Genomic DNA, 23,001 nt, shown 5'->3' with positions numbered 1-23,001 from the left:
TAGTACAATTGTTTCCGTTTCCGTTTTGTTTGTATATGCCATCGAAAAAAAAACCTTAGCTCATTACAGTAGTAACAGCAAGATGGTAAAAAAAAAATTAAGCTCAACGAAAAGAAAAAAACAGCCACAGCAACAACAACTTAATGTTTTTTTCTGCTGATTTTTGCACATTTAAAAAAAAAATAAATAAATAAAACAGAAAACTCGTCAATTCAGGAGACACAAAATTACAAGAATTTGCTGTTCCTGGTTCTAGAATTATCATTGAGCAAAAAAAAAATAATAAAAAAAAATTGGATGAAATCTTCATTCAATTGGATGTTTGTTTATTCTTCTTTTTCTTCTTCTTCTTCATTTTGTCGTTTATTGTTGTTGTTACGATAATCGGTTTCTTTTCTTTTCTTTTACCATTCATTCGTTACGTTAATATATTGAATTCATTATCATCATCATCATCAAATTGTTTGTCGTTTTGGGAAATAAAATTGGGCCAAAGAGAGACAGAGAGAGAGAATGAACCAGTATGTACCAGAATTGTGCTTGTTTGGTTCAAAATTATTATTATTATTATTATCATAATGTTTGCGTGTGCGTTCCATGATCACAGGTTCCAGAGAGAGAGAGAGAGAGAGAGAGAGAGAGAGAGAGAGAGAGAGAGAGAGAGAGAGAGAGAGAGAGAGAGAGAGAGAGAGAGAGAGAGAGAGAGAGAGAGAGAGAGAGAGAGAGAGAGAGAGAGAGAGAGAGAGATTCACATGGAATTCAATTCAGTTAGAGTTTTTTTTTTTGATTTCAATTCTAAAGTTGTTGTTGTTGTTGATGCTCTTTGGAGAATAATTAGGAATAAAGTGAAGTGGCTGCAACAAAAAAAAGCTTTCTAAATTCAGATTAAAATCAACAAAAAAAAAGAAAAAAAATGATAAGAATGTGTGTGTGGGTGGGTGGAATTGAAAAAAATTCAAGATTTCTTTATTACGATTATTCAGCAGAAAAAAAATTCTGGAAAATTTTTTTTTCCTAAAAATTTAATTTTGAAGAAAAGCAAAAAAAAAAATGTTCTGTCTGTCCCATTCTATTCAAATGAGCTTTTGACCTTTTAACTAGTAGACTTTTTTTTAATAATTTGATTATGAAACTTTATTACGGACACTTAAGTGTTAAAAAATCTATCAAACAAATTGCATCATCATCATCGACAATAACAATGATTGTCATACGATTTCAACACGATTCATTATGGTTATTCGGACTGGCCATCAATAAACAAATAAAAAAAGTTTTGCACAAATAACAGTAACAACAACAACAACAACAACAAAAAGTTCAAGTTTTTATCCATAGTTGAATTGAAACTCTGTCGCGTTGTTGTTGTTGTTGTTTCATCATCATCATCATCATCGTTGAAAAAAAACAATTAAATTTAATCATTACCTAGGGACCTTTTTGTTTTCTGTTTCTGTGTGATACTTTTAACCCCTTCTGTGTCATAACCAATGATGATGATGATGATAATAATGGCTAGGAATTATTTAATTGACAAAAACAACAGCAGAAAAAAACAATTCCAAAAAAAAATTGTCATCAAAATTTTTCAACAACAACAACAAAAAAAAAAACCCCATTACAATGTAATGTGATGATGATCATCATTATGTCCACTATTTTGATACTTGGAAAAATTGAATGTCGTCGATCGATGTTTTCTATTTTAACTGGTCATCATAATGATCATCATCATCATCATCAACAACAACAAGAACAATTGGATGAAAGAAAGGAGTGGCAAAAATAAAAGAACAGAACAATTATGATAATCACCACCACCACCACTGTCGCCACCACTACCACCAACAACAACTAATCAACGTAAATTGATTTGGATTCATTTTATCCATCTGTGTATGTGCGAATGTGATCAACTAACTGACTGAATGTAATTTTGGGTGATAATTTCCTTTCATTTCATTTTGTGTCATCATCATCATCATCACAATAAACCATTCACAATTTGGACATTGTCCACACTTATAACTCTGTTAAGCGAAAACAAATGAAAAAAAACAATGAAAACAAAAGTACGAACGATGGGAAGAATCCGGTGAACCATTTTTTTTTTTTTTTTTTTTTTGGAAATTGGAAAAAAAATTTCAAAATTTCCATTTTTTTCATTTTATTATTAATCCCAAAGAACAAAAAAAAAAACACTACAAATAAAGATTATGTATGCTCCGACAAATATTATCATCATCATCATCATCACAATCATCATCCCAATTGATTGAAAACAAACCACTCTTGTATAATAAATTCTTGGAAAACATTCAAATATTCAATTGAATTTTTCATATTTTTTTTCCATCAAAATAATTCTTGTCGTTGTTGTGTTTGTTTGTCTAGCAAGAATTTTCAAGATGTTTTTTTTTCATCTGTTAATAAAATGAATGAATTTGTCAAAAAAAAATGTTGTTCAACGATTCTTTTTGTTGTTGTTGTTGAACATTTTTTCTTTGTTTATTTTTGAATATATTTTTTTTTGTTTCATTTCATTCTAGCAGTTAACACTCCACTTTTATTTATGACAAAAAAAACTGATGAATACACGGCAACAATGATACATGAATCATCATCTTATTTGGTCGTAATAAGAAAAAATGGCCAAAATGAATATTTCAAATTCAATGATGATCATTGTATATTGATAAACAAACAAATGAAATGACTAAATTGATATTAGATGGAATCGAATCGAATCAAACTATCTACCACAGCGACACAAATACATACATATTCAACATTCTATTATCCATTATTCAATCCAATCTATTCTCGGAGAAAAAAAATTCATAAGAAAATAAAGAATGATTGAAATAAAAGAGAGCGAAAAAAAATCTAGGTCAAAAAAAAAATTCTGAATATCAACACACAGACATAATGATGATGATGATGGTGAGAATATTCCATAAAGAATAATAATAAAAAATAATAATTGGCCATTCACAGAATTCTCATCATCATCATTGGATTTTTGTACGAAAAAATTTTTTTTTCTCTCTTTTTATTACATAATAATAATGATGGTGATGATATTATCATCATAATAAATGATAAATACACACACACACACACAGAGGCTATTTATGAATGAAAAAAAATTGAATACTGCAAACGGTGTGGTTAATGAATAAGCGAAAAAAAAACGGTAAATAGTCATCAACCTTGGCATCGTTGTTTGTTTGTTTGTTTTTTTTGGTTGTTGTCAACCGTTTTTTACATTTTAAAATGACAAATTTTGTTGTTGCTTTTTTCATTCGACAATTTCTTGATTGAATTAACTAATATTTAGGCTATAAATAATCATATTAAATTAACTTTTATTTATTTATTTATTTTTTCTTACTTGCCCTTAATTTCTTTCTTCATTTTTTGTTCCCACCAGTTAGTTTACACAATAATATATCAGTAGTTGGCAACCAGTTTTTTTTTATTTGCAGTTGCTTGCCGGAAGTTGTCAACCACTGTAATATACTGTTATTATAGTTTTTTTTTTTGGCTGAAATAAAGATGTTATTGGTGTGTCGTATGTGTAATTTATGTGCATCTGGTTTCAGTGTGTGTGTGTGTGTAGGTCTGTATATTTGGCGTGTACAATATACAACAACAGCATATCCACCAGATCATATTATTATTTTCAAATAGAATAATATGGTCGTCGTAGTCGTAGTCGTCGTTGTCGTTTCCAAATTTATTGGCTAAAATTATTATTCCTTGGATTTCTTTTTTCATGTGGCTGGAGGTGGGGTGTGTGTGGGGTGGGGGGTTGGTTGAGCAAGTTCAAATGAATTGATGTCTTGGTGGCATGTTTTTATATGTTTTTTTTTGCTTGCTTCTCGAATCAATGGCTACCATATAGTGATATATTTCAAACATATTGGCCATAAATGAATCAAAATGGATCCAATCGATCCAAATGAAATACGAACCATAATAATCATCGTCATCATCATGATCATCATGATCATACATTATCGATTGAAGATAGTTTAATGTTTGTTTGTTTTTACTGTTATTTTTGTCACAATTTTAACATCATTATTATGCCGATAAATTTTTTTTTTTGTATTCCATTCCGTTTTTTCAACATATAGATATAGATAGATTCTTGTTATTGTAGAATTTAAAATTAAATTCAAATAGTGAATGAAACCAAGGTTTTTCGCTTTATACTGAATTAAATTTCCTGTTTTATTTTGTTCAATAAATTTTCTGGAAATTTCTTGGAAATTTCCAAAAAAAAAAAAAATAAAATGAAATGTTTGCTTCACCTTCTTAATATATTTATATATTTTGGTTTATAACTACTACTACTACTACTACCACCACCACCACCATCGTCATCATTTTGTTTCCGGATTTTGTTTTTAATCCGGATTCTATATATAAATTTGTAATCAATGTGTATATTATTAACATGATTCAAATTGAAAATCTAAAAATCTATAGATAAAATCCAAATCATAACTTTTTATTTTATATATAAATAATAAATTATCAAATCAAAATCGATGCCGGACACATTGGTTTCAGTCCAAAAAAAAAAAATCCGAAAAAAAACCGAAATTCATCATCATCATCATCAATATGAAACTATTTCGACATCATCATCAACAACAGACAGAAAGAATGAATGAATGAAAGACAGAAATTACCATTTTCAGGATTTGAAATGGGAATAATATATATATATATATATACAGGGCCGGCCGAGGCGCCTGTGCTCGATGGATATGGGATGGGTTTACCATTACAATCAATTAGAAACATTAATTAGGTTATAACCATTAAATCAAAGTCGATGCATTCAAACATCACAACTTTGATCATTAACACAAAACAGGCCTCGCGCTTCCAACGTTACATCCCCTCGCTCAAGAGGATGCCCTTTAACCAGGTACTTTGGAAATATTGCACGGATAGGGATACAGGTTGATACACAGCAATTTTGAGGACGACCTTACAATTCGAACAAATTTTATCATTTTTTTTCATTTTAAACAATCCTTTCAATACGCAGTTTCATTTTTCACATAATTTTTATACAACTTTTTGACCAAATTTTTCTTTCAAGAGGTGCATTTTGCACAACCTCTCGATTTTAGCCCGGATTGAATGTCCATAAAAATATCACGAACAATCACCATAGATTGAACGTGTCCATGAAAAAATATCACGAACAATCACCATAGATTGAACGTGTCAATAAGAACGTTGAAAATTTTCGTAATTGCCATGATGTTTTATTCATTTTCTTTTTTATAACTTTCTTTTTCTCGTCAAGTCAAGTCTTTACACTATGAATGAATTGCACTGAGAATTTGTTATTTCGTAATTTGGATGATCGTATATCGATAATACGTTCGCAGTCATGATTGGGAATCGGACACTATTGAAATATTTGTGGATAAAATAAAGCTTTATTGATCAAGTATACGCAGATCATAGATCCCAGATACTCGATGGATAATGATAATTTGGGATGGGTTTATATACTAGATTACAATCAATTAGAAACATTAATTAGGTTATAACATTCATTAAATCAAAGTCGAACATTCCATTTAAAATATTCAAACATCACAACTTTGATCATTAACATTCCAAAACAATCATGTTTTGGATTTCCAACGTTACATATATATGAAAACAAGAGATGATGTTTTATTCATTTTCTTTCTTTCTTTCCAAGTCAAGTCTTTACACTATGAATGAATTGCACTGAGAATTTGTTATTTCGTAATTTGGATTTTGATTTCATCATCGTCATCATCATCATCAAGAATGAGAAAAAAAAATTGATTACAAATAAATCTAGATCATATGATTTGATTTGATTTTGGTAATAATTATTTATTGGGATGAAAAAAAACGACAAACGACAACAACAAAACATTGATGACATTTGTTGAATTTAATTCCAATTGAATTTGATTATTCTGTTTTTTTTAAATTCTGGATTGTTTAATTATTCTTCTGTCTTTTTTTTCTAAATTTTTCTTCCCACTTTTCCAAAAAACCAATATACCTGTAGTGGAAATATCAGCCGAGAGCTTTATAAAATTATCAAATCTTATTGAGCTTGATCTATCAAATAATTCATTAACAATGGTACCATCAAGATCATTAGCCGAATGTCCTGGATTACGACGATTATCATTATCTGGTAATCGTATCAATGATATAAAAAGCCGTTCATTTTTACCATTAACCAATCTAAATTGGTTAGATCTTTCATTCAATGTGATCTATCATCTTGATATGGATGCCTTTATTGGTTTACGTTCATTACAAGTGCTAAAATTACAATCAAATCATTTACAAACAATACCATCGGCACAATCATTTGTACAATTTTTATCAATACGTTTATCATTAGATTTATATGATAATCAATGGCGTTGTGATTGTCATTTGAAACCATTTCGTGATTGGATTATTGCCAATCAAATACCAATGACAATAAAACCAGTTTGTATAATGCCAACACGATTACAAGGTATGTATTTCAATTTTTGTTTGTTTGTTTTTTTTGTTTTTCCAACCCAGAAATTCCTGGTTTTTTTTCTACATTTTTTTCAACTTGAACAAAAACAAAACAGAATTTTTTTTCCGTGCCACCATAAAGATTATCGACCACAAACAAACAAACAAACAAACTGGCATTCACACTGGAATAATTCTTTGAAATGACAGAGAATAAAAAAATAAAAAAAAAATTCGCGTATGACATGTGTGAATCAAACCTGACAAATTTCTGAGAAAACTTTTTTTTGCTTTCTCGTTCATGTTGTTGTTGGCACAGAATATTACCATATGACTATGTCGATTCAATTTACCACACATACACACACACAAATAAACTAAAAAATCGATCAATTTGCTATCCAGAAAAAAAACAGAATAAAAAAAAAATAAAATTGAAAACGTGAAAAAAATTCCAGAATACTGATGCTGCTGCTGCTGTTCTGGAAACACGTCTGGACCTGTCTATCGAGTTGAGGATGAAAAACAAAATACAAAAATTTTTTTCCGCCTGTCACAACAACAACAACAAATTTCAATGACAGTAAAAAAAGAGATTCTAGGATCTAGAATGTAGGCTAATAATGAATAAATGAATGAATGAATGAATGGAAAAAAAATCATTCTCATTGAAAAATGATTTGATCCGAACCTATTCAGTAGTAGTGGTACACAATAATGATAATGTAGAATTTTTTTTTCAATATTTATGAATTTTATTCAATGTGACAGAATATGGATAGATCAATGGATGCATCATGCATGCCATATATGGATCGATGGTATGCATTCTGTGTGTGTGTGTGTGTGTGTATTTAGTTGGTTGGTTAGTCATTCACAGAATTTTCTTTTTTCTTTCCAACAACAACAACAACAACAACAACGACGACAAAAGAAAAGGAGAAAATTTAAAATTCTACACCATTTTTTTATTGCCAGACACACCCACACACACACACACGCCCCCCTCTCTCTCTCTCTCTTTGTTGCACTCAGATGTAGACAATGGATGTTTCCGTGTTCCTAGAATTGAAGCGCCATCATGAGGATGATGATAATGATCTGATTTCATTTCATTTTTTTTACAATGATTCGATGAAATGATTGTATAATAAATCGAACAACAACATTGAGTACTGTGAACTACCATATATGACTGATGTTTGTGTCATTTATTCAAGTAAAAAAAAAGAGAGAAAGAAGCGAAAAAAAATGAAATCAAGAGAGAGAGAGAAATTATGCTAATTTTTAAATGATTTTTCAATTTATTATCATCATCATCATCATCATCATAATCAAGAATCGGGTGTGTGAGAGAAGAATGAATGAAAAAAAAGATCTACAAAATCAGAATACGGTGATGATCACATAGTGAAAGAATAAAACTCGGTGCATGTGTGTGCGTATGTGTTCAGCAGCACTAGAAAAAAAAATTCTTGAAAAAAACCATGTTTTAGGGGGAGAAGAAACAAAAAAATTTATTCGAAACGAAAGTCGATTCCATAGATGACGATGATGATGATGATGATGATGGAGAATAGAAAGAGAGAAAAAAACGTCAGAAAAAAAATTGATTGAAAAGAAAGAATTATTATTCTAATATCAGGAGAGAGAGAGAGAAAGACAGTGGATGCAAAGTAGAAAAATCAACGCGTGTGAATATATCATCGAAAATCAAATTTAAAAGTCTTCATCATCATCATGATCAGAATTGCTTGCAATTGGAAAAAAAACGGTTGATGCCTGTCAATGTCATATGATTCTTTATTTCATTTTTTTCATCAAAAAAAAATCACACACACACACACACTAGGTCTTGGGCAAGTTGAGAAAAAAAAATGCAAATCAACAATCTCAACATCGTCATCGTTATCATCATCATCATCACTTCAGAATATCACATCATTAGTTCTGTTGGTGTTTTTTTTTCTAGATTCCTTGATTTTGATTCTTGATTTTCACAACAACAATCATTCTTATTATTATTATTAATAATAATGACTTCTTGATTCTTGATTCTTGATGTTGAAGAATCCTTTTTCTTCGTTGTATTTTTTTTTATTCTGTTAATTTTTCAAATCAATTTCTTCGTTTCTTTGTTTCGTTTCGTATTTTTTTTTGTTCTCAAATTTCCTATTATTATTGTAGTGTGAGTAACAACACACACACACACACACATCTCATCGTTTGATTGATACTCAAGTGTGGGTGTGTGATGGGAGGGACAAATAGAAAAATTAATTTGATTTTTCAACCAAAATGATGATGATGATGATGATGATGATAATGATTTATTCGTTTTTGGAGATGCATCACTTTTTTTTGTTTGGTGAAAGTGAATTCTTCCAACAAAGAATGGAAGAAAGCGAGAAAACGAGAGAATTTAATGTAATTGATTATGCAATTCAAACACATTTTTCAAATTGAACATTTATTTTCAATTTCCCCATCATTTTATTGATTGAAATTTTTTTCGTTCAATGGATGTAATTTTTTTTTTTTGATTCAAAAAAAAAGTAAAAATGATTTCCAGGAAATTTTTTTTTTCGCATTCCGATTTTATGATTCGATTCTTTTCGGAAAATTTTCTTGATTAAAAATTCTAAATTTTTTTTCCTTTTTTTTCATAGGTCAAACTTGGGACACAATACCGGCCGATGATTTTAGCTGTCCACCAATCATAAATACGGTCAATACACATTATTATAAACATATTGGTAATAATGTCACAATATCATGTTCGGTTAGTGGATTTCCATCACCACGTATTTATTGGTTATTTGAATCAACCGGTATGGGTCAAACAACAATTACATCAATCAAAGATATTGAAGATGATGATGATGATGATGAATCCGTATCTGAATCAGTGATTAATAATCACAATAATGATGTTGATGTTGATGTTGATGATGATGATCGATTACAGAATCATCGTCGTCAATTATTACCATCGGCAAGATATTCAATTGTACAGGAACGTGAACAGATGGGTAATGTTGTTGTTAGTAAATTGACCGTACATTCATTACAACCAATCGATACACAGCGAATAACTTGTTATGCCCATAATGTTGGTGGTATTGTAATGAAAAATTTCACATTAATAGTATCAACACAGGAACCATTTAGTTCATCACGTTCAATGGATTTATTGGTATCAGAATTCATGTTAATAGTGATTGCAATCTGTATATTACTCATGTTACTTATGTTATTCCTATTTATCGTGATATTTCGAAGAAAATCTGGTTTATCTGGAAGTAATGCTAATAATAATACTTGTGGTAGTGGTGGTGGTGCTACAAATCATGTAACTGATTCATCACAAGCACCGGAACCAAATCGATTACAATTGGATGATGATTATTTAATGATTAAACAGCCACCACCACCACCACCACCATCGACAACAACATTGATAAATGGTAATCTTATAATGAACGGTGGTAGCGGTGTTGATGAAAAATCCATATTTCTTGATCATCATCATCATCTTCATAATCATAATCATAATCATCATCATCAGCAACCAACATTTATTGCACCTTATTATCAACCACATTCAAATAATGAAACAATGACATCTGCCAATATTTTAATGGTTAATACTATTGATATGTTAACTGCTGCTGCTGCTGCCACAGCAAACGGAAATACAATTATATCAACTGATCCAAGTATTTCTACTGATTTATCATCACAATCAACAACGGCAACATCAATGAATGGTAGTAGTAGTGGTAACAATCATCATTTACATAATCATCAACAACAACAACAACAGAATTCAACAGATTCTAGTTTGAATAGTCAACAACAATTATATTTTCCATTCGATTCAATAACAACAACAATGACGACAACAACAACAACAACGACGACAACAACATCATTATCATCATCACCATTGCCATCATCAATGATTATGCAACAACAGCAGCAACAACAATTATCACCATTATCATTTTCTTCACATCAACCGGATATAATTGTATCATCAAATGCCTATTATTTAGCTCCATCCAGATCACAACAACAACAACCAACAACAGTAACGACAACAACAACAACAACAGCAACAGCTGTATCATTTCCATTATTAAATTCTGGTCCATTATTTCATCATACAGATGAACGAAATAATGATCATCATCATATTATATATGGTACAACACGTATTGCACCAACACGAATGATTATGAATAATATTTCGACCATTTCCGGTAATAATAACATTTCTACATCATCAAAAGTAAATAAAGTAAAATTTGCTGATGAATTTCAATCAGCATCATCATTATCATTTGATTCAATGATTAATTCAAATTGTTCAGAATCCATTACAACAACAACAACAACAACAACAACAACCGCAGCAAATACAGCATATACGATAGCTACATTACGAAGATCATCAACAAAATTAATACATGATAATAATAATTTAATGATAAATAAACCATTAGGCATTGGTCATCGTAACATTTCATCATATCCAGAAGGATTACGTTTAATTGAATCATCAGTGGATTCAGGTGAACAAATACCACGTATTGTTGCCGCTAATAATAATACTATAACAACCGATGAACAATGTATAGATGAAACAGAAGAAGATGATTATTATCAACAACAACAACAACAACATTCAGAGATTTAGATTAATCATATATTATCTAAATCTAAATCCAAATTATCTTATAAACAAACGAAAAAAAAAAATAAATTTTACCTCTACTATTTTCTCTATTCTTGTTATATATTATGTTATTGTTTTAATTAATTATTTAAAAAAAAATTTGTAAATATAATTCCAATTTCAACCAACACAAACACACACACACACACAGAATGACACACCTACAGAATCTCATCATTATTAATTTTTCAGTCATGTGTGTATATCACATAATATAAACAACAATCGATACAATCGATTTTTTTTCTTCTCCAAAACAAGTGAAATATATCTCTCTCACTCATTCATTCATTCTATTATAGAATTGATAAAAATAAAATTCAAAGAAAAAAAAATAAACAAAACCCATACACATACAATAATAATAATGAATATCCAAAGATCAAATTTGAATTTGAATTTAAAATTTTTTTTGTTGAAAAATGAAAATTAATTAACCCTTTGGGGCGTACACACACACACACACACACAATATGTCCAAATGAATAATAACGAATTTCAAATACAGAAAATAAACGTTTTTTTTTAATTCATTATTTCAGCGTTTCTGTGTGTGTGTGTGTGTTTATTCTTGAAAAAAAATTCATGAGATCGTGTTTCACAATCAAATCATGTCTGTGATGATGATGGTAATGATATGATGATGGTGATGAATTGTTTGTTTGTTTGTTTGTTTTCAAATAAAATTTTTTTTTTTCATTTCATCAAATCAAGGAATAAAACTAAATTGTGAACGATCCAATGCTTGTTGTAACACTTTCGATACAGTGGATGTAATTAGATTGGCAATTTGTAAACGAAATATATTCGATATTGAATTTATAATCAATTCTAAAAGATTATTCCAAATACCAAGACCAGTCATTTCGATCCAAACATAGGAAATATTTTTGACCATAAATTCTTCTAAACGTGGTACTGAACCACGTTTCAATTGTTGTCGCATACGTAAAAATGCCGTTACATTGTTGATGGCTAATGATGATGAACCACTGGGTCCATTATGGCCTGAAAATGAAAAAAAAAACGAAAAAAAACGATTAGATTGAAATGAAAAAAAAACAAACAACAATCACAAATGAACAAAAAAATTTTGAATTTAATTCAACATCAAATAGTTTCTTAAATATACAGTCAGTCAGTCAGTTAAAGATTTGATTTTTTTTCATCATCATCATCATCATTCACATTGAATAACACAATGAATGAATGATGGTGAAATATCGATCTATCGAATTGATTCCTATAGGAATCTATAAGTAAGTGGAAATTCTAATGATGAAATATTCTTTATAAACAAACAAACAAACATACAATAGTAGCAGCATGTCTGAAATCGTTGAGAGAAAAAAAAACAGAAAATAAAATCAAAAAATCCAAATGGGAAAAATGAATAAAACGCAAGCTAAAATGAAAAAAAAAGATTTCGATTCTTCTCCTTTTTTTTTTGCTCCACCACCACCATCAAATCTTTATTCATCAGTCAACCAACCAAAAAAAATAAACTACTGCTATAGCTGAAAAGCGACCCGAATCAAATGGAAACGAAACGAAACGAAAAATATCGTGATTCCAAATGTTAAATTCCTTTTCTGTTTTTTTTTTGAATTTGTTCAATTTAATAATACAAAAGCCAAATAACGCAAACACATACAGACACACACACACACCAGAATGTTGAAATGCAATAAATTCTACAGTATTGAATTTGAAATATAGAATATTCGATCCATCGATATAAATTATATCACTATATATAAATATTCTCTTCATTTTTTTTGTTGTTGTTGTTGTTGTTATTGGAAATTGAAAAGCTCTAGAAATAGACGAAAATCTATTGATCGAAATATATATCTCCAGATCAGATTGGTATTTCGAAATTGAATCCGCCAACCAATGATGATGATGATGATGATGAAGGACATTTATAATAATGAATAAGTAAAGTTTATGGTTTGCACTAGAAAAAAAACTTCAAATTCAAATTCAAATTAATCAAAAAAAAAAAAAAAAAAAAAAAAAATGATTTACAGAACAAACAAGCAAAGACAATTATTATCATCATCACCATATACAGAATCTGAATCATACGCGTATATCCTATAGGAAATCAAAATAACAACAAACAACCAGGAAGATAATCGGTTATATAGAACGATACGATAAACGACAAACACAGTTTTTTTTTGGCCAGCATTCACTATTCTGTCAAGTTCAGGCTCATTAAACCTGAAAATGAATTTATGTGTGAGAAAAAAAAAAGAAAAACACACACTCACACACACAATGGGTGTTGATTCGTGTGTGTGTATGTTCCATGGAATCCATAAACATAAAGAAGAAGAAGAAGAAGAAATTCTTTCATTCATACCAGAGAACCGGAAAAAGCAACAACATAAAAGAAAGAAAGAATTCTAGCCAAAAGTCAAATTTTTACTATTCCCACTTACACACACACACTACAGAATCGAATTCAAGTTGGACAAAAAAAAAATAAGAAGAAGAAGAAGTGTTTATCACGACTAATTTCATTTCATTTCATTTTTTTTATGAATGTTTTTTTTCGTTTGACTCAAAAAAAGAGAGATACATAGATAGATAGTTCATCCGTTTCAATGTTTGTATCATCAGTGTGTGTCTTTGAAAGTTGTAAATCTCTCACTTAAGTGAGTGGGTGTTGTTCTCAATTCATTTAACACTTTTCTCATATAAAAAAAAATTTCATTTTTTTAAATTATAAGCCAAAACAAAAAAAAATCAAAAATAGAATTGAGAAACACGAAAAAAAAGAATTCTGTAGCCGCCGCCGCCGCCGTCAAACATTACGAATGTTTTCCATCATCATCATCATCGCAATTGCCATTGAGATAAGACAACGATGGTCTATATGATGATGACGACTGACAAACATAAAAAAAATGAACTGAAATTTGGAAGAAAAAGTCAAAAAAAAAAAATTCTTTTCCTCACTCTCTTGTCTTGTCTTGTCTCTTTCTCTCTTCGCTTGAATAACTAAAGTAACTTTGTTTTAAACGGTTTTTTTTTCTTCGAAAGCAACAAAAAAAAAACAAAAATAGGAAATGAAATGGACTGGAGGGTAAAGAAAGGAGAAAAGAATTTCGAATGTTTGTTTGTATGTGTCATGCTTTTTATGTAAGAACCGTCATCATGAAAGTTCATTCATTTTGTTCAATTTTTTTCAAAAATAAAAAAAAATTCTTGATGGATTTCAAGAATTATCATTATGAACAAATATAAAAACATGGAACAATCATCATCATCATCAAGAAACATCATTTAGAAGATTCATTAATTTTCACTTTAAAGTTGAAGCAAAAAAAAATAAAAAAAATAACGGAAACATTTTTTTTCAAATTGTAAAATTTGTAGCTGGTTATTGAGCAAAAGAAAAAACAAACAAACAAACAAAAACTTACCCAATACATCGATAATCCAATCATATTTACCGGTAAGATTTAGAAAACCAACTTCAGCTTCAATGATGGCCGATTCATCTTCATAGATAACGTAGATATCACCCATACGACGAAATGTTGTCAGGCCATATAGTTTTCCATGTTCAATTTGTATGGAAATATTCATCGGTATTAATTGTAGAATTTTTGTCTGTATTTGTCGTTGAAATGATGGTAATGGTATTGGTTCGAAAAAATTTCCAATCAATTTTGCTACCATTGCCAATATATCATCGAATAATATTTCCGATTCATATTTAATTAATTTACCGATTTCAATCTTTTCCAAACGTTTATTGATTAAAAGTTGAATTTTTGTCGATATTTTATCCGTAACAGTGTATTTAACTTGATCGAAAATTATATCACTTAATGCATTGATGATTGTCTGTGCGATTACTTCGGAACCAAGTACTTCAAAATTTTCTAAATCTAAATTCACTTCATCTGCTTTCATATTCAAATCGATTGTATCGATACGTAGCAGGCCATCCGGTGTTCTTTCCAGATTACCATATGCTTCAATTTCCATGTCGGTTATATTGAAACGAAATGTTCCATCACCATTGATCGATACAAATGATACCTGTGTAGAAAAACAAACAACAATGATTAAGTTAATAATTGATTAACATTTAGAATGGAAAGAATCAAGTATCATAAATAAAAAGATGATCATGACCATGATCATCATCTATCAATCAGGCAACCAAATGAAAAAAACAAAAAAAGGCGAGACAAAACTTTATTTCCGAAAAAAAGTGATTAATTGCTACAACAATAACGATTGGCTTGTGTGGACCAGGGAACAAAACAAAACAAAAAAAAACTTTTCAAACTCTAACGATATCTAACCAACCAACAATGAGAGAAAATTCATTGAATACCGAGAATAATAAAAAAAAAGCCATTTCAAGGCCCCTAGGTTCTGTACCAATGGACAAATGGTAAAAAAAATGAATGAATGAATGATCGAAATCAAATCATCAATTTTCTTTTTTTCTTCAAAGAAGAATAGATTTCAAACTCTCTCTCTCTCGCCTTTTTTCCCACCATTGTGGGAACTAAATATCATCTGGCTGGTTCATTTGGGACGTGAAAATGTTTTTTTTGGATCAGTTTAAAAGTTTTTCTTTCCACTATTCATTCATTTATTTATTCTGGAAAATTTGGAGAAAAAAAGACAACAAACGATCAAATTATCTACAAGATAGTAGTGGTGGTGGCAGTGGTTGTAGTTGTTGCTATAGTCTCAAAGGGTTAATTTATTTATTTATAGATAGATAGATATATGTTTTTTTATTCACTCAATATACGTCAATTTCAAAGAAAAAATTTTCAAAGAATAAAGACAAACAAACAAACAAAAAAAAACACTCAAAAAAAACATTCATTATGGTCTCTCTCTAAAAAAAAACAGCAGCAAACAGAATTTGTTCCAGAAACAAACGATAATAATTCCATTTTGGTAACAACAACAACAACAACAGCAGCAGCAGCAGCAGTAGCTATTCTTATTTAATACTAATTATTCTTTAATATTTTTCCACTTGGTATCTTGTTTTTCATCATCATCATCAAACTTTTTAAGATTCAAAATAATAAAAAAAAACGACATTGATAGTATTAGTAGTACTATAGTTGACAAATAAACTAAATAAATACTATTGTATTTGTCTCAATTTCTTTATCCAAATGTTGTAGTTTATATCTTGTTTCATCATCATCATCATCATGGTCCCAAGTGATCCATCGAGAATAGAATCCAGATATGGCCTGTATTCTTGTTGTTGTTGTTGTTGTTGTTATTGCAGGCGGGTAAATATGGTGAATCCACCACATGAAATTTTAATTGAGTAGTTCTGATCCAATTTTTTTTTTACTTCAAGTTTAGAAAATCTTCAAAAACATAATCATCGTTGTTGTTGTTGTTGTTGTTACGAGGGAGAATCTTTTCACTTTTTTTTGGATCATGTCATTTTTTTAAATAAATAAATCGGAAATTAATTTCCGGTTTGTTTTCCGGTAGAAAAAAATTCAACTTTCATCCACTTGCATCACCATCATCATCATTTGAAAATACAAATGGTACAAACAAACAAACAAACGTTGTATCATTGGAATTCAAGAAAAATTCTAGCCCGGGTCCGGAGGTTTTTTTGTTGTTATTGTTGTAAACATTCATTTGTGTCATTATCATTCATTTTGTATTTATTACCATACTACTTACCGAACCGTCGAGTGTATAGTTTCCGGTTAGAAATACATGCGATATGGTTAAAACAATCTATGATGGAGGAAAGAAAATCAAATGTTTTTTAAATTAAATTTTTGATGCTAGCTGGTGTTTGAAAAAAACATTGTCACAACTTACATTGGCATATAATTTTCCAACATTAATACGAATTGATTTAATTTCCACATTACGTATACCATACATCATAACATTGGAAAATTGTCCAGTATATGATGAAAGCCAACCATCTTCTTTTGATACAGGTATATCACGTACACTAACAGGATCGGGTAAAAATTCATCAATCAATAATTCTGGCCGTATATGACCATGGTTTTCATCCACTTTTTCAACTAATTTATTCAATTTTGTCGATATTTTCTTCAATTTTGGCAGATTTTCATCATTAATTTTAATAATTTTGGATAATTTTTTCAAATCACCATCAGAAATTAATTCACCGGATTCAAAATCTTCAAATGGATCAGGTGTTGTTGTTGTTGTTGTTGTCGTTGTCGTCGTCGCTGTTTCACGCTTCATTAACATAGTGGTTGCAACAGTTGTCGAAATAGTCGAACGTTGTAAATCTGATTCTGATTGAATGATTCGATGAAGAAAAAAAACCATCACAATATAAATAAAAAAAAGAAAAATCCAATTTAAATTTTTCATTTTCGTGTGTGTGGGGGAGGCAAAGGGAGGTGGAAAGAAAATTCTCAAAAGAAAAAAATTTCAACCTCATCAACAACAACAACAATAACAAAAAGAGTTAACGTAAGTAACAAATGCAAAACTTTTTCTCAAAAAAATTTTTTTAAATTCTTATCATCATACCAGAAGTTAATTCGGCGGAAATTTCATCATCTGCTTGACTGTTTTCATCACCATCATCATCGTCATCATTATTGTTGTTGTTGTCGTCGTTATCATTGGCACTAGAATTTGCTCGATTATCATCATCATCATCATCATCGTCGTTCAATGATTCGGCTAAAGGATGATTATTTATTGATGTTGGTAATATCGTTGTAATATTGGTCGTATTTTCATCATCTTGTATTCCTATTTGTAATGATAATTTACAACAAGCAACAAATATAACGATGATGGTAATAATGGCCAATGATGATGGCCTAGATTTGTTGTATGTTGAAAAATTCATTATTGATTGATTGGCAATTACACTGTTTGGCACTTGAAGAAGAATTTTTTATATCGTCTACTTTTTTTTTAAAAAAAAGTTATTCAAAAGTTTTCAAAATTATCAACACCAATGAAACACATTGACACAGCATATAGTTGATGTTGTTGTTGTTGTTGATTGATTGATATCAGGAAAAAAAACAACAAACATTTGCCATTTCAAACTGATATTCACATTTTCAATAATAGTGAATCGTCGTAGAATTAAAATCCTGTGTGTGTGTGTGTGTGTATGTGTGTGTGTGTATTTATCGATATATTGTTGTTGATGATATGAAGGTCATTCATACACATACACCAATCAATGAAAATAAACGACGCAAATAACGATGACGACTTTATGACGATGATGATGATGATGATGATTTTCAATGATCAATGATCATAACGTTGTTACATTCGATAGATGGATGGATGGCTTGTGTTGGCTTACCGGATGAACCTATTTGAAGAAAATATCAATAAAAATTAATACAAATTATCCATGATCATCATCATCACTTAATAATAAATATTTCCATCATTGAAACCGGGAAAAAAGTGAAAAAAAAGAAATTTTCATTTTTTTCTAATTTTACAAATCAATCGATCATCATCATAATCGAAAATCGATAATAATCATGCATCAAAACAGTCAATGGTCAATTTGTTTTTTTTTTCTACACATAAAATGAATTATCATTATAATGACGATGAAGATGATGATGATGATAATGACCAATACACATAAACAAAAAAATTAAGCAATTGAAAAATTCTAAATTCATCGAATTAAATTGAATTGAATGGCTTCGTAATGTTGAAATCTACGTTGTTGTTGTTGCAAATCTCATTTGAAACCTGTTTGTTTCACCATCACAAGAAATATTTTGGCTATACATGATGGGCTACCACTTTCTCTGCATATATTCATTTTCCTCTCGATGATTTGTTTTTTTTGGATGTTTCGAGAAACAAAAAAAAAAAAAAAGATTTCTGGGACAAATTTAATTTTTTTTTTCACTGGGTTTTTTTTTCACTGTTCTGCCCTGTCACCAAGATAGTCTCAAAATCTAATCAAGTTGTGTGTGTGTGTGCGATGAGATTGGTGATCGGAAATCAGGATTTTTTTTTTTTTTTTTTTTTTTTTTGGGCAAACATACACTATTTACAAATAATCCAACAGAGCAGATATGCAAAATAAAATGATCATCATTCAATTGTCATCATCATCATCATCATCGGAGGAGGAAATTAAAAAAAAAAACAGAAAAAAAGCGCTCCACTTACCACTGATGTTGAATGGCGAGAAAAAATTTTTTCAAAGTTTCAAATTCTCACAAAAATCATCGACGACAATGTCGAGCTCGAAGTTTAAAAAAAAATTCACCACAGAAATGACATTCGATTCGATTCGAGCAGCAGCAGCAGCAGCAACAACGAGAAAAAAAACGTTCGATTCGAACGAACGTTTCATATATCCATGAATGAATGAAGACAAACAAACAAACAAACAAAACCAGATAAACGAAGAGAAAAAAATAATTGGTTTCATTATCGTTTATTGATTATAAAATGTTTAAATTATAAACACAAATTACAATTGCCAATGATGATGATATGAATGTTGATATTTGAAACGTTTGAAAGTGGCAAACACACATACAAATGAAAATTGATAATTGTGATTGGTATAAATTTTTTTTATCAGCCAAATACGAAATAAAAAAATTGATACGAAAATGCAGCAATAACGATATTTTCTCGACGAAAACATTGGCCCCAAAAAAAAAAACGAAAGAAAGAAATCTTTGACCTGATTCAAGAAAAAAATTTTTTTTTTTTGTTTTCCATATTCGTATTTTGTTTTTGTTTTGGGCCTTTGACCTGAATTGATTTTAAAATTGATCATTGATCATTGATAAAACAAAAGAAAATTCATTACAAGGTTGTGGTTCCGAATTTAATCACTAAGTGTACCACCAACACACACACACACACAGAGAAAAAAAAACCCTCATGGCATTAATTGTAGTGAATTTCCGTTTTTTTTTATTCTTTTTTTCTTCGTTACTTTTCTTCATGGATCAACCAGCTTGGTTATTATTTCAACCATCAAATAGTGGAAAAAAAGTTCATTTTTTTCATTTTTTTTTTTGGTGTGGATTTGTGTAGCCTGTGACTGAAAACATTCTGGCCAACCAACCAACCAACCAACATACACACAGTTTGATGGTAATATACATGACTTGAATTGTTAAATTTTAGCTTAAATTGCAAAAATAGAAAGAATGTGAGAAAGAAAAGCCAGGAAAACCACGTATCATCATCATCATCATCATCATAATTATTACTGTGTAGCATGAACTAATAACCGGATATTTTTTTTTTGTTTTGCTGCTGTTGTTGTTCATCCATGGTAATAATCATCAAAAATAATTTACACACACATAGAGAGACTTTATTCGATGTTATGTTCATCAATATGTTACATATACGATTCTCGATTGATGCGAATTGATAATTGCGAATCAATGATGATGATGACGATGCTGATGGTGATGGTGATGGTGGAATAACCTTTTTTTTGTCTCTCATAACGAATTTTCATTATAATTAGCTGATGTCCTCATTATTTGATGTTTAAAACAGAAATAGCGACGACAACAACAACAACAACAACAAAACGATTCTTGCGATTTGGATCAAATTCCAATACAGACAATTGTGAAAATGAATGAAAAGAATTCTGACACGTTTCGCATTGTTAATGTGTTTTTTTTGGACTTTTTCTCTCTCACTCTTTTTTTTATTGTTTTTTTTCTTTTACAGTTTCAGCAATCACTAACCATGTTGATGATGATGATGAACGAAGAAAAATTCTGGTTCCCGAAAAAAAAAACTGGGATATCAGCTCGTTTTTTATCCTCTCGTCTGTTGGTTTGTTTGAATTTTTCTTTGTTTTTGTTCCACCACCACCATCATCATCATCATCATCATTATGTGGCAATTTTTTTTTTCATTGCATTCATTCATTCCATTGATTCATCGTTTTTTTTTTTTTTTTTTGGTGATGATAAATTCGTGGCAATTTTTGTTTTCTATTCATTCATTCATTCATCTATCTCTTTGTTTAATTCTTGCTTGGCCGTATTCATAGAATTTTTGTTCACTTTTTACCACCATTATTCATATGTCCACATTGAGAATCTTTTCATCGTTTTTTTTTCTGTGGATGATGATGATGATGATGATGATGATATGCATATCGATCGTTGAATTTTACGCCTTTTTTCTTTTTTTTTGTATATGGGCCATTTGGAAATTAGATAGATAGATAGATAGATGCAAAGATAGATAGGCGTCAGATTATTCCTGATAAAAATGACAATATATAGTGATGATTATAAAGATTCATTAAAATTTAATCAACTTGCTTGCTTTTCAAATGATGTTGAATGTTATGAAGAAAAAAAAAATTATTATTACGATGAGCTTTTGTTCCAACTGGAAAAGGGATCCATATTATAAATGGATGTTCATACTATGAGAGAATAAATTCATCAACAGTAGAAATTTTTTTTTTCTTTCTGACGACAATTCGCAACGATCCATAAAGATATCATTCATTCATTCATTCATTCATATACGAAATTCGTTGATTATTCTTGATGCAAAGTAAAAAAAAAAAAAAAGAATCTGACATTTCATTTTCCTCGACAGTTGTTTTTTTAGCTAAAAAAATCTTTATTTCAATGAAAAGATTTCTATTGATATCAATATTGATTGATGGATGAATTGATTGATTGATTGATTGAATGATCATCATCAGATCAGATAAATTTAATTTCGAATAGAAAAAATAAAAATTTTCAATTTTTATCATTCTATTATCATTTCTATTTTCACTCGACACTGTTCATAAAGGTATTAATAGATTCTCTTGTGTTTGGAACTATCATTTTTTTGGATTTTTTTTTTTGGAATTCGATTCATGCATTTGGCACATGATCCTATCAATAATAATAATGATGCGAAAAAAAAACTTTGTTAACTATCCAGATAATGATGATGATGATGATGATAATAATAATGATGATCAAAATGGTGATAATGATGATGATGACGATGATGATAATAATAATAATAATGGTAACTATCATGATAAATTTCGATATCAACTAATCTTTTTCATTTTTTTTTTCATACTTTGTTGTTGTTGTATATAAATTCATTATAATGATCATCAAGCACAACCAAGAACAACCATTCCTACAATTGATCGATATATAAAAATAAGGCCGAATAGATGAATGGATTGGATGTGTGAAACGATTTTTTTTTTGTTCATTCCATAATTAATATCTATATCTACAGATATCGAGTATTGAGTTTTTTTTCCCATTTGGAATCGAAGAATTTGAACGATTGTAATCTTTCCCACATTAGATTGAAACAAAACAAAACAGAAAATGATTATCAGAATGATAATGATTGTGTTTGTTATTGTTGCTGTTCATCATCATCATCATCATCATCATCACATATCAATGGAGAAAAACAATTGAATTGTTGAATGAAAAAAAGTGCATAAATGAAAAAATCGAAATCAACTTGAATCATCATCATCATCATCCATTTTATGAATTTATCCAATAATCATGTTATTGTATTGGGATTTTCACAATGAAAATAATCGATTCACGTTCACGTAATTTATTTTATGTGGATGATTATGATGATCCACAACAACAACAACAACAACAACAACAACAACGACGACGACGACCACCAACCAGCCAACAAAAATCATTCACTTGATCATCAATCGA

General features: G+C 29.6%; 2 protein-coding genes across 4 annotated transcripts in view; one reads left to right on the top strand and one right to left on the bottom strand.

Moving 5' to 3' along the window:
* The window catches only part of LOC124497742 (uncharacterized), a 49,475-nt gene extending 38,206 nt beyond the window's left edge, over positions 1-11,269 (top strand). For both annotated transcript variants that reach the window (XM_075733834.1, XM_075733833.1), the window contains 2 exons: positions 6,083-6,547; positions 9,204-11,269. In XM_075733834.1, coding sequence (XP_075589949.1) covers positions 6,083-6,547; positions 9,204-11,236 — 2,498 coding nt within the window. In that variant the 3' untranslated portion in view covers positions 11,237-11,269. The remainder of the gene's footprint in view (positions 1-6,082; positions 6,548-9,203) is intronic.
* A 509-nt stretch (positions 11,270-11,778) lies between these two features.
* On the bottom strand, positions 11,779-19,741 carry LOC124498030 (uncharacterized). Of its 2 annotated transcripts, none has more exons than XM_047061731.2 (6): positions 19,460-19,741; positions 17,822-18,632; positions 17,126-17,580; positions 16,982-17,038; positions 14,713-15,337; positions 11,779-12,283 (listed from the first exon to the last, which is right to left on the bottom strand). In XM_047061731.2, exons 2-6 carry the CDS (start codon positions 18,147-18,149, stop codon positions 11,985-11,987), a joined length of 1,764 nt encoding a protein of 587 aa, XP_046917687.2. In that variant the 5' UTR covers positions 18,150-18,632; positions 19,460-19,741; the 3' UTR covers positions 11,779-11,984. The 2 variants fall into 2 exon arrangements, with proteins under 2 accessions (XP_046917687.2, XP_075589950.1); XM_075733835.1 differs by lacking the exon at positions 19,460-19,741 and adding an exon at positions 18,692-19,095.
* Positions 19,742-23,001: the final 3,260 nt, after the last annotated feature.

The sequence above is a fragment of the Dermatophagoides farinae genome, chromosome 9, assembly GCF_024713945.1.
Source record: "Dermatophagoides farinae isolate YC_2012a chromosome 9, ASM2471394v1, whole genome shotgun sequence".
In the NCBI taxonomy this organism is placed as follows: domain Eukaryota; kingdom Metazoa; phylum Arthropoda; class Arachnida; order Sarcoptiformes; family Pyroglyphidae; genus Dermatophagoides; species Dermatophagoides farinae.
The sequence above is the reverse complement of the archived record's forward strand: the minus strand, read 5'-3'. Positions and strand labels throughout refer to the sequence as shown.

Excerpts from the sequence above, each read along its gene's own strand:
- LOC124498030 (XM_047061731.2), bottom strand. The coding sequence starts at position 18,149 with ATGAATTTTTCAACATACAACAAATCTAGGCCATCATCATTGGCCATT. Across the intron at positions 17,039-17,125 it reads TTGGAAAATTATATGCCAAT|ATTGTTTTAACCATATCGCA; the intron begins GTAAGTTGTGAC and ends CCTCCATCATAG. Across the intron at positions 12,284-14,712 it reads TTGGATTATCGATGTATTGG|GCCATAATGGACCCAGTGGT; the intron begins GTAAGTTTTTGT and ends TTTCATTTTCAG.